Source organism: Lissotriton vulgaris, unplaced genomic scaffold, assembly GCF_964263255.1.
Source record: "Lissotriton vulgaris unplaced genomic scaffold, aLisVul1.2 SCAFFOLD_8540, whole genome shotgun sequence".
NCBI lineage: Eukaryota > Metazoa > Chordata > Amphibia > Caudata > Salamandridae > Lissotriton > Lissotriton vulgaris.
Window position 1 is genome coordinate 1 of NW_028253201.1, and position 13,595 is coordinate 13,595.

Genomic DNA, 13,595 nt, shown 5'->3' on the forward strand with positions numbered 1-13,595 from the left:
AATGCAAGAGTCAGCCACGCTACTCATACCGGCTGCTCAGGTCTCTACAAGGTCCCTGGGTACTGCTAACCTGGACGTATCCCTCGATCCTTGGACTATTAAGCAATCGTCAACCGACTAGGAAGGCACCTTTCCTCAGCCATCTGGAAATTTCATACCAGTTACCCCGATGGTGGTGTTTCCGTGAGGGGTCATTTGCTTCTCGCACATATTTTTTCACGTTTATGAGGAACGTCTATTTTTGTAGTGGACGTCTGTGACCAACCTGTTGTTGGCTCATTGTGAGTGGATGTTCTGAGTTGTTGCCCGGGAGAACAGGGGTTTTAATTTGAGCGTAGCTGCAGTGCAGTACCTCCTTATAAAGCTTATGAGAGTGTAGTGGGGAGAAGGTTTCCAGTATATACCCCCCTGGTTGTCACTATTATAATAGCACGCTATTGGACTGGGTCTTTAGTTTGATATATACTCGCTCATAGCGTACCTTTCTATAACCTGGCGAATGCAATTTCCCAGGCATATTAATTTTGCAGACTTTCAAATCAAGGATTAGATTCTAAGCAAGGCAATCCATGGGAAAGCTTTTGAAATCGATAAAATATTTTTCAATTAAGATCTTTTTGGATATGACCGTAGATTTCACCAGCCAGCGTAAAGTATTTAGGAGACTTTGCTACCATCTTTTCAAATGACAGGAGCGCAGGCAGCAATTAACCAGCCTGCACAGCTTAAAGTACTATATAAAGGCTGGTTTAATGTGTTTGCAATAGTTGAGGAGGCAATGGGGTTTCTGAAAGAAATAAGCCTAGGGGGAAGTAAATGATTAAGGACCTGATTTAGATCTTGGCGGACAGGTTACTTAGTCGCAGAGGTGACAGAGATCCAGTCCGCCGAAATATAATTACCATTATAACCTATGCGATTTATATTGCGGCGGATTAGATATCCGTCACCGTTGTGACAGAGTAACCTGTGTGCCAAGAACTAAATCAGCCCTAAGTCTCTTTAACAAAGCATGTTAGACAGAAGACAGCGTTTGGGGAGGGGCAGGAAGGCCAGGCAAAAAACTATGGTGCCAAATGGTGGAGGAAAATGGGGACTCTGGGATCAAACCCTGTGGTGTACTGGAGTTGGGGGGGGGGGTGTTTGATGGGGAAGCTGGGGGTAAAGCAGATATAAAATGGAAGAGTTTAAAGTATGAGATGCAGCAAAGGTTAGTTTTCCAATCCACTGCATGGATGTCTTACATAGTTCAGCAGCAGAATCTTAGGCACATGGGCATTCTTAGAAGCAGCAGTCAGCGTGCAATGACTATAGACACTATAAAAGTTTTCCTGTTACAATTAGGAGTAGGTGGAGACATTGGTTTCAATGCTTTCCATGTAGAACAGGAAACATTGTGGTCAGAAACATAATCCAAGCATTTTAGGATCACGGTTTTAGCACTGTGCACTTTAAGGTTTAAATAACATAAGCTAGTAATTCAGACAAGCCAATATCCCGCTTTAGTGTGTTTTATTTCAAGGCTTGACACTAAGAGATACTACCCATATGAAATGATAATTTGTGTACAGGTTTTATATCCTACACAGCACTTTATTAAATCAAGATACATATTGTATTCCTTTTTTATGCTGTATTCTCTTTTTGTTTTCTTTGTGCATTGATTTGCTGACATCTAATGAATTTTGGAAGAGCTTATTTAGATCCCTGTAAGCATAGGTAGATTAACATGCTGGCCTGATAGGAGTTGAAACCTAGCTAAAAGAGATTTATTAAGATGAATGAGCAATGAGTACAATATTGAAGGCTATATTGTTTAATGTCAGCAGTCTAAACAACAAACGGAAAGCAAGGGCATTTGAAGATAGGATAAAAACCTATTCCCCAAATATAGCCCTGATCCAAGAGACCTATTTTCCGTAGGTTAGAAATGGGGGTCTCTAGTTGGCAATGGTTTGAACCGTTGTCCAAGTAGGGACCCTTACTTCTAGTCAAGGTAAGGGAGTAACACTCCTAAAATAAGCCCTGCTCACCCCCTTGGTAGCTTGGCATGAGAAGTCATGCTAATCTCAGAGGCAGTGCGTAAAACATCTGTACATAACCAACAGTCATACAGTGAAAACACTACAAAAGGACACCACACCTGTTTAGAAAAACATCCAATATTTTTATATATCCAAAACTATAAGAATTCAACATACAGTACTTAAAAATATATACTTCTCAGAAATATCTCAAAAACATAGTCCTTTCGAGTCGATAGCTCAGTCCGGGACTACTGCTATACTGAAAACAACAGAATCCAACAGTTCCATCTGACTGCGCCAATTGGGGGTGTCGTTAGACTCGTAAACAGTACCTTTTTCGCTGCGGCCGACACGTTGGTGCGAGCCGGTCATGGCAACCTTTGCGGTTGCGATATGAAGTGAAGCGGTGCGGTGCGGCATGCGGTGCCCTTAGGCGCGGCACAGGCAGCAGCACGGTGTCGGTCATCCAGTGGCGTCAGTAAGACCAGGGTTGCGGTGTAGAGTGAAGGAGGTGCTACATGTGGTGCTGACAGATCACGAGCAGGAGACAGAGCCAGTTGCAGGGAGCAGGAGACAGAGCCAGTTGCAGGAAGCTGGAGTCAGTCAGTCCACACTGCGGTATGGGACGAGGCGGTGCATCGTGAAACTTACAATCGGTGCCCCCAGCCATGATGTGGTCACGGGTGTCTAAGTCAGAAGGCAGCGACGGCATCAGTGAGACTAGTGCGGCGAAGTGAAGCAAGGTGGTGCGTAGTGCAGTGCCCACAGGTCACGGTGCAAGTAGCGGCGGATTCGGTCTTCATCGTTGGTGAGACCAGGGTTGCAGTGCAAGATGCCGCGGTGCCCTCTGTGTTGCCTTCAGGACACGGAGCCAGCGACGGAGTCGGTGACGGAGTTGGCTGTTTTTGTTTCTCTGCGGTAACTGAAACAGCAGTTCTAGAAGCGGTACCCAGAGGTTGGTGAAGTCTTTGCAGTGCAAACACAAGGAGATGATGGACGGAGTGCTGAAATTTTGTCACTCACCCCCAGTCACTGATCTGGGGTTAATCCATCATCGTTCTTTAGCTCACTGCGCCACCCCAGTTCAGACACAGCTATATGCAAATCAATCTTGACCCCATGCCTCATGGGAACACTCTAGCCCGAACTGCCAACCATGTCTTCCCTGGACCGGAAACAAGCAACATGAGACTGGTTTCGGGCTAACAGCCCTCATCAGCCAGGCTAGCTTGAACCCAGTGGCAAAGTGAGCAAGGGACCCACGTCTGGACATACCCTGCCAACTAAGGGCGAACAAAGCAAACACAATGAGATGATGGACGGAGCGCTGAAACTTTTCAGACACTCACCCCCAGTCACTGATCTGGGTTGAATCCATCATCGTTGCATCCAGGGAAGACCTGGCTTGGCAGTTAGGGCTGGACTGTTCCCATGAGGTACAGGGTCAAGACTGATTTGCATACAGCTGGGTCTGAACTGAGGTGGCAAAGTGAGCTAATGAATGATGATGGATTCAACCCAGATCTGTGACAGAGGGTGAGTGTCTGAAAAGTTTCAGCACTCCGTCCATCATCTCCTTGTGTTTGCTTTGTTCGCCCTAAGTTGGCAGGGTATGCCCAGACGTGGGTCCCTTGCTCTCTTTGCCACTGGAATCAAGCTAGTCTGGCTGATGAAGGGTGTTACCCAGAAACCAGTCCCAGGATTCTTGTTTCCAGTTCAGGGAAGATCTGGCATGGCAGTTCAGGCTGGACTGTTCCCATGAGGTACAGGTTTGACTGATTTGTATATAGCTGGGTCTGAACTGAGGTGGCGAAGTGAGCTAAAGAATAATGATGGATTCAACACAGATCTGTGACTAGGGGTGAATGTCTGAAAAGTTTCAGCGCTCGGTCCATCATCTCCATGTGTTGGCTTTGTTCACCCTAAGATGGAAGGGTGTGCTCAGACGTGGGTCCCTTGCTCACTTTGTCACTGGAATCAAGCTAGCCTGGCTGATGAAGGGTGTTCCCCAGGAACCGGTCCCAGGATGCTTGTTTCCGGTTCAGGGAAGTCCTGGCTGCACTGTTCCCATGAGGTACAGGGTCAAGACGGATTTGCATATAGCTGGATCTGAACTGAGGTGGTGAAGTGAGCTAAAGAATGCTGATGGATTCAACCCAGATCTGTGACTTAGGGTGAGTGTCTGAAAAGTTTCAGCACTCCGGCCATCATCTCCTTGTGTTTGCTGAAGTTTTTGCAGTCTCTGAGACTTCAGAACAGGAGGCAACCTCTACTTTAAGCTCTTGGAGATACTTAGCACTGGTAAAGAAAGTTCAGTCCAGTCCTTTCGCTGTCCAAGGCAGAAGCAGCAACTGCAGGCCAATCCAACAAAGCTTTAACACAGCAAAGGGGCAGTACTCCTACTGGCAGCTCTTCCAGCTCTTCTTCTTGGCAGGTTCCTTGATTCCAGCAAATTCAAATGTTCTGGGTTCTGGGCCCCAATATTTATAATCAAAATTCCTTTGTTTTCTGAGGGAGAGAGTGTCTGTACTTAGTCCAAACCAGTTTGGTCCTCTCTGGCCCAGCAGCAGGTGGAGACCGCATTGTCCAAGGCAGACAGGGCCTATTCAGCTGCAAGAGAAATTGTCTCCCCCCACTCAAAATGCAGACCAGGCCTATTCAGGTGCTAGTGAAAACTCCTCCCACTATACTGAATGCAGACCAGGCCTATTCAGGTGATAGTGAAAACTCCTCCTACTACTCTGAATGCAGCCCAGGTCTATTCAGTCCAGCCCTGATTTATTCAGGAAAGCAGGACACACTTCAACGTCCCCCCTCCCCCAGTGGCTGCCTGAGAGAATAAACATCCCCAGCCCCTCTCACTCAAAAGCCAAGACAGTCAATTCACAATCCCAGCAGAGGCACACAGGATGGCTAAGCAAGAAAATACCTACTTTGTAATGGAGGTATTTTCAAACACAGAACATAAAAATCATCTTTACTAACAGATGCACTTTTATATTTTGAGTCCAGGCATACTAAACTCTATTTCCCTATCTTTTCCCCAATGGGAAGTTATAAGATGTTATAAGAAAAATTCCTGTTTCTATCCTATGGGACTGATACTCTTTCCATAGTGAAAAACAAAATGCACTGTAATTCACTACCAGGACATGCCACAAACACCAGTACATGTCCTACCTTTAACAGACACAGCACCCCAACTACTGAAGTACGTTGGGGCTACCTCAGTGGTGACTTATATGTAAGAAAAGGGAAGATTATGGCCTGGCAAGTGGGTGAACTTGCTAGGTCGACATGGCAGTTACAAACTGCGCGAAGACCCTGCAGTGACAGTTCTGAGATACTTTTTCAGGGCTACTCATGTGGGTGGCACAATCCATGCTGCAGGCCCCCTATTAGCATTTGATTTACAGGCCCTTGCACACTTAGTGCATTTTACTAGGGGCTTACTAATCAATCGAATATGCAAATCTTGAAAACACCAATCCATAATAACAATTTACAAAAGGAGCACTTGCACTTTAACACTAAACACTGATCCTATCCAAGATGGATTATTGTAATGCCCTTTACTTCGATATAAATAAAGCTTCCATCAATAAATTAAAACTAGCACAGAATTCAAAAGCAATATTGATCCTAGATATTCCTAAATATCATTCAATATCGGCTGCCATAATGAAATTACACTGGCTTCCAGCAGGAAAAATAATTCAGTTTAAAGCCCTGTGCATTGTGCACATGGCATTACATAATTCAGGACCTGAGGGAATCAGGCATTTCTTTCAACGATATGCCCCCCATTAGACAACTGCAGTCAACTACCAAACACCGGCTTGTTGTTCTCAGATACAAGCAGCCACGATGGGGAGGAAGGGCGTTTTTAGTCGCAGCGGCTAAGCTTTGGCTCTTCCTCCATTTATCGCTGGTGTAGAGTCATATCTTCCTATTCGAAAGGCCTTGAGGACTTGGCTTTTTGCCATGTAAAAATTGACCTATGAAGTCTCTCTGCTCCTATCAGATAGTGAAACTGTTTGCAGGGCCTTGATGCCTTCTGGTATTTGTTTGTGCTATATAAAAAAAGTAATTCATTCATTCAACAGCAGTGAGAAAGTGCGCAGAGACACTAAACCAGCAAAAACAGAGTCAAAACTGGGAGGTCAGAAAGCAAAAAGACGAGGGAAATACTCCGAAATATGCCAAGTCTAACAGGTACAAAGCAAAGCTACAGAATGTTTCAAAACAGGGCTGGGTAATTAATGTATATCCAGTGGCAAGGCCGCCAATAGGGACGTGGTTATTTACATAAGTAAATATCTCAGGTTTGTTGTAAGGGTTTTCAGACAGAGAGGGTAAGTGGTTGTGAGTTAGCACGCAAATAAATGGCGCAAGAGTCAAATTCGCTACTAACTACACGCCCGTTCTCGATATTGATTTGTTTAAACCATTAATGACTATCTTTGGTAGATTAGTTTTGGGAGGGGATTTTAACTTTCTACAAACCCCAGAGCTAGATTCATTATCATGTAGTTGAAAGCAAAGCAAGCCCGAAATGCTAAGCTTTTGCCTGAATATATGAAGACATTGAATTTGACTGACCTGTAAAAAATAAATATCAGATGCAGAGAGAATATACATGTATTTCAGAAAGATTTAAATCGGCGACTAGAGTAGGCTTCTTTTTAACTTCTGCGGGCCTCTGCTTAAGTACATTTTTCCATATAACAAATGGTTTTTCAGACCACTTATTATGTCTTTAACAGGGATAGATCTTCATGGGGCTATCTACAGATGGTCCAGTAATAGTCAAATTAGAAGATGAGTTTTGGAGTCAGGAGAGCTACAATGCAATTTTTAGCTACTTTGAATTCAATAATAGCAGTGCCAGTGTTGAAACTGTCTGGGAGGCTTTCAAAGCCACATTACGTGCTCTCATAACCCCAAGAAGTATAGCAGACAGGTTCGGGAGAGGAGGGCACATAATACTATTACATCACTCTATGATGGTCAATCTGGAACAGCTGCAATCTTTTGTGGACAAGATCCCTAATCCCAAACTGAGGCAAAATCAAGCTCAAGCCATGGGACTCTGTGTTAAATGAAGTGGACGAAGCAAATAAGTCTTTAACAAATAGAAAGACCTGTGGGGAGATTGGCATCACTATTGAGTTCTTGAAGACATTTTTAATTGCCTTAAACTTGCATATTTAAAAATGTTGATATCACATTTTAAAAGGCGGTAACATTTCTCCATCTTTTTATACCACCATCATAGTAAGTTTCCCTAAGAGAGATAAGAATGCGGAGAATATTAATTCATAAAGACCAATCAGCCTTTTAAATACAGAGCACGAAATTGTAAGGACATTTTTTGCTAATCATATTGTCAGAGTATCAGGTTCACTAATTAACATAGATCAATGTGGCTTTGTTATGGATAGTCAAATACACTCCAACACAATTTCTTTTAATCAAGGCTCTGGATCTCGGTAAACAGCAGCAAGTTCCAGCCCAAGTACTATTATTTGATGCCGAAAAGGCATACGGTCTGCTGGGAGAGTCTTGTTTGTATTTTACAAAAATCCGGCTTCCCCCTATATTTTACACAAGTTTTACATAAAATGTACCAGGGGGCACTTGCACGACTAATAGTGAATTTGATTGACACTGTTGTATGTAAGGTAAAAACATGAACAAGACAGGGGTGTCCCTTATCCCCTATATTATTTGTCATTTTTATAGAGCCATTTGCCATTACGATAAGAGGAAACTGTGAAATAGAACTACCTGTCAGAGGGATGCACTTAATTAAATTGTATGCTGACAATATAGCACTTTTTTTAAAAAATCAGACTTGGGATTCCAGGAAAACGTTTTTAATATATTTCACTTATTTCAACTGGTGAGAGGATATAAGATAAGTAGGTTCAAAATGGAAATTCTTTTATATAACTACACTATAGACACTTTCAGAGCTAGATCCTCTGGTGAATCATAAACCTAAGAGATACTTCAGCATAAACACCTCGGAGGACATTGACAATCTATTTGCTCTAAATTACAAACCATCTGTCACGAGGATTAAAGTGCATTTTTTTTCAAAATGGTCAACTCTGCCCATATCTATAATAGGCAGTGTGGCGTTGATACGGACGTCTGTTTTACAGCTTTCCAATTTTGTTTCCACCACTCTGTCTGTGCTTTGCAAATGATATTTTTTTAAAGAAATAGAAGGGATGTTTTCAACATTTATTTAGGCCAATAAAGCGCCCAGAATAGCAATAGATATCCTCTGTAATTCAGTAAAAGAGGGGGATTTAGCACTGCCCTGCCTGAAAGAATATTATTTTGTGAGCTTTGCACATATTCAAAAAACAAAGGTGTGGAGGGTCGAGGGGAATATTTAACGACCTGTCTACTCACTCCCCTACTCTAGATACATAACACACAGAAGAGTAGACCAGGTCTAAAAGTGGTGTGTGTCTGTACAAGCGACTGTGAAGCAGTTGGATGTAAGTGTAGGCGAAAAAAGGGCTGTTGAGTCACAAAGGTTTGGATGAATCCCATCAGCCCACCCAAATGATGGAGTTTCATCATATGGGAATTGATAAGTACTCAAAACCTCACCGACCTTATAGTGCCGGGATAAAATCAAAACTTTATGCATACCGTTCCTCAACATGATAGTGTTAATAAAGTGCAGTGCTCAAGTGATCGTGATGGATAAAATTGACTACTAAGACTCAGGAAACGTTCAGACAGAAGTCTAGGTGTCAAAAGTTTAAAAACACGCCGAGTAGTTGGATACTGATACTACCCTATGGCGCTAAGCAATATGGTCGACATGTTTCAGCCTGTAGGGGAACTACCCCGGCTTTCTTCAGGACCTTTCATGTGGAATTGCTACTGCAACTGACAGTGATTTGTGATATGAAGAACAGTAAAAAATGTACTAATGGAGAGTCACATATCTACCAGGAACTTTGCACTCCAATGTTCGCTGGAGGAAGAGAGACATAACTTCTTCCTTTCCATCTGAGCTTTTTCTTGGTTACTACGAAGCAAAAGGCTCTGTCTGCGCCGTTCAGGGATATCCATTTTTTGTTCTTCATAGGAACAAAGTTTTTCTTTTAACATCATAATCTCTTTCTTTTGCTGTTCACAAATCTTTACATATTGACTAATGTGACTGTCCAAACTGACAACATTGCTCTTAACGGCAGACTTAATGTCCTTTGCTCGGCTTGCATACTTAAGTGTATTATATGTGTCCTCATAGGAGAGAGAGGATGGACTAACAGCAGCAATCATTATAGTGCGACAATTGCCTCCAAGGGAATCCTTGAGTAAACGTGTAAGCTTACTGTTTCTGTAGGGAATGTGCTGTTTTTTGTTCTTCGGGTCTGCTAGAGCATTAATGACGTTTCCCAGAGCCAGGAGAGAACGATTAATGTTTGCCCCCTCTCGGAAGCGTGCACCTTTAGTATTTGTAGCACTGGCACGTTCCGATCCTGCCAGGTCGATGAGGCACATTTTAGCAAGGCGCACATTTGGGTTGATACCTGCTGCTTTGTCTTGCTGTCGCAAATAAATCTGCAAAACTGCATGAGAGCGCGAAGAAGTGGCATTCATATCTGTGGGGTGCTGTGTTCTATTTCTGTTTCCATAATTCAACATTTGAAGGATCTCCTCTGCAGATTGGGGCTGATGCAATATCAAGTTTTGAACTACAACACTTTTCTGAGCATCTTCACAAACAGCCAGTGGCTTCGAATGTCCAAGAAGATCACGAATCTGTTCATTGTATACCTCAAGATAGGAAAGGGCAACATTGCATATTTTCTCGTCTTTAATTAGTTCAATTCGCTTGAAGAGCTCTGCCATGGTCAAAAACATTACTCCAGGTGCATTCGGGGATCCCAGCATTTTGTGGGTCTTTCCAGACCCTGTTGCCCCATAGGCAAACACTGTAGAGTTATAACCATTCAAAACTCTGTCAATCACTATCTTTGTTGTGTTTTCAAACACTTCCAATTGAGTTAACTTCTCATCGAACACGGCATCAAACACAAAGCTGAGATCCTTGTTTTTTTTTTTGTTGACGCCCCGATTTAAAACTTTTTTCCCGGGAAAAATACTAACTTCCTCCACTTTTGGATCAAAAACCAAAAGGTGCTTGTCGACTACATTAACAACTCATCGATAATTGCCTTCTTTTTCTTTCTGGTTCTCTGGACGAACCCGGACCACGACTCTGACATGACTGCAAACATCCTCATCCAAGGCATACATTCTCCAGATTTAACTGGCGTTTGTCAAATAAATTTCAGCTCCGACCCTGTTCTCGCTGTAAGCCCTCCAGGTGCTGACTCACTGACATGGAAGAGTAAAAATATTTGGTGACGAGTCAACGAGCCCACCAACGGACAAGAAGGCAAAACCAGCAGCAGGTAAAAACGAAACATCAGCCCTCATGCACATATCTCTTAGCGATTTTTTAAATCCCAAAGTGATGGAAGACCACCAGATATTTTTTTTTTCATTTAATACTGAAGGAATGTACAATAAATGATTTCCTACGACTAACTAAATCACTGAAAAAGGTCCGGTAAGAGCTTTTGCAGTGGCTGCTACAAGGGAAAAGAACAGCTGTTTAAATACTCTGCAATTCCAATTATTAATGGGTCAACCAAACTAGTGGACATTTTTACAGGGTCTTATCTACTTCTAGAAAAACAAGTGCCCATAGATGAGAGCTCAATGGATACTATGCCACTGGTGATTCTTGAAACCAAGAACCAAGCATTATGCGTGCAAAAGCATCGATCCAATGGTCTTTTATCCCAATACCACATTTTCTGAAAAAAACTGGATCCCAGATTAATTAGTTACGGTTTAGGTCTAGTGGAGAATTTAATAAAGACCACCAGTCAGTACTCGGAGATCTATTGGAAGGCTACACTTTTAAATTATAAACAAGTTGAGTTTTTTTTATAAGGCACAACAGAGGTGGAAGTCAAGGGAAGAAATGCACATCAGGAGAGAAACTTGGAATTAAATGAATCTGTACAACATCTCCCTATTCAGAGAGGTGAATCTCTGCCTACACAATGTTATACCAAGTGGCTGCTATACAGGACGCCGGCCTCACTAAATGAAATGAATTCCCAGATAACGATAAAGTGCTTCAGGTGCTCAGCAGACTCGGATGTTACCTAGACTCGTATTATTTGGAATCGCTCCAACGTTTGGACCTCCAATCAGGCTTATTGCAGGTATACAATAGATACTGAATTTCCAAATGATCCACTGCTAATATTATTGGGCTATCCAATGGGCATCAATTGTAATACTGGGCATAAGAAGACATTGTTTGTGACCACCGTTATTATCCAAAATTGAAGAACAGAGATAGAACCCTGGAAGCCCATCATTTTGAGAACAAAGGCATTAGAGCGATGCTGTACACTAGGGTCAGGTTCACACAGTACATTTTTAAAGCTGTGGAAAGGTATCCAATAGAGTGAATAATAACCAGAGCCTGACTAGGGGCCACAAGGTTCCTATAAGAGATTTCTTTTCTCGCTCCACATAGAGACACTGCAATGTTGAACAGTTTAAATGAGGATGTATTTGAACTAGGGTCAAAATAAACTCGCTGCGAAGAAGTATTATTATATTTGTATCTGAGCCACAGCTAAGATCTGGACCATTTTAGGATTAGGTATTAAATAGCTGCAGTATCAGAAGGGAGTGACACATTTGTTCACTGGGAACGCAGTCTTTTGAAGCTGCTGCTAAATTATAGGTTGAACTTGAAATAATTGATGTGATATAAATTACGCTGTGGAATGTTTGAAAAGGAACAAATGTATGATGTTACAACGCATACATTTACAAGGCATGCCTTTAAAACGCAGTTTTTACATTGCAACATCCTTTACAACGCATTATTTTACATCGCATGCCATTACAACGCATTTTTAGAAACTACATTTACAACGCATTCCATCACATCGCGTTATACTATTATAATGCATACCATTACAACGCATACCTTTACATTGCATTTAAGGTACGTGTTGGATAGTGTAGGGGTAAACATTACTATTCTAACTCCTGTGGGTACGACAGTAGGGTAAGTGTTGGATAGTGTAGGGGGTAAAAATTACTATTCCCACTCCAGAGAGTGCAACAGTTGGGTAAGTGTTGTATACTGTAGAGGTACTATGCGTTGTAATGGTATGCGTTGTACTGACAAGCGATGTAATGCCTGCGTTGTAGTGACATGCGTTGTAATGACATGCTTTGTGGTGATATGTGATGTAATGGCTGCTTGTAAGGGCATGCTATGTAAACGATGTTGCAATGTAATGACTGCATTGTAAATGTAGTGCAATGTAATGACTGCGTTGTAAATGTAGTGCAATGTAATGACTGCGTTGTAAAGGTTGTTTCCAAAAAGAAACACGTGTTGTTGATAAATATGCCGCTGTTATAACATGACTTGAAAGAATAAAAGAAAAGAAAAAAAAGACTTGTTTGTGGGCATATATACACTGGTGCAGTCAAACTTTCAAGATTAACCATGCCTTGGAATGCACAGGAGTGGACTGAACCCGACCACTTGAGTTGGATTTATGGGTGGGAATAACTGCGTTTGTGGCAGAGATTTCTACACCTGAAAAAGCTTACGCCTGCCAGGAATCTTTTGTCAATTTCTGGTAGTCGTAACGAAGGTAAATATAGCCAAAATAATGCCTGTGACCAAATTAACCTTCTGAATAGGGCCACTGAGTGAACAAGGGACTCTCTGCATTCACCCATACTTTGTACAAGATTTTTGTTAGATGATCTCTAGGTATGCATATCTACATGATTGCAAAGACAAAACCAGCAACTGTGTGTCAACAGAAAATAATTGTTGCATAGATGCAATTTAAAACTCCATTTCCTATAGCATCAAATAGTCCCTTAGTGACATTGCCAACAAGCATTTGCAATACAATAGCTCTCGCATTTTCGAGAGTTTAAACTATTAGCATTGTAAATGACAATGCCTTAATTGATATGTTTTGATCATTAACACATAAATAAAAGGCATGGTCATGTACAATGCCAATAGCTCAAACTCTTGAATATGTTAGACCTATTCAAAGTAGTGTCTGCCATTGTCCCGGCTTATTTTAAAGTAGAAGTGCACATTGCGCACTGAATGATGCAGGAAAGCATGCCGTGTCTGAAGTAGGAGAAATGCATTAAAGAAAATAGTGCTTACAGACTAAAAAAGACGCACCGTGTATAAACCGAAGTAAAAGGGCCAGTCCTCATTGGAGGTAACAAATGAAGACAAGGCTGTTCTATGGACGGACTTACAGGCCTATTAAAGAATCAGAAACCAGTATTTACAAAGGACAATGACACAAGCTAATGACAAACATGGGAAAAGAGGGGCCTCTATTATGTACTCCAATACAGCATGGCTCGCAGAGCAGCGCATGTGCTGCCCAGGCTAGACCTAAAAATGGGGTATTGACAAAGTGCCATGAACTTTTTGACACTGAG

General features: G+C 42.1%; 1 protein-coding gene across 1 annotated transcript; it reads right to left on the reverse strand.

Annotated features, from left to right (window-relative positions):
- Positions 1-3,376: 3,376 nt before the first annotated feature.
- LOC147661123 (kinesin-like protein KIF18A) lies at positions 3,377-10,472 on the reverse strand (the record flags this gene model as incomplete). The annotated part of the gene is given in 2 exon segments (XM_086951315.1): positions 3,377-3,432; positions 9,006-10,472. Coding segments are annotated over 2 exon segments (1,373 nt in total), but the record flags the coding sequence as incomplete, so codon positions are not given.
- Between the last annotated feature and the right edge of the window lie 3,123 nt (positions 10,473-13,595).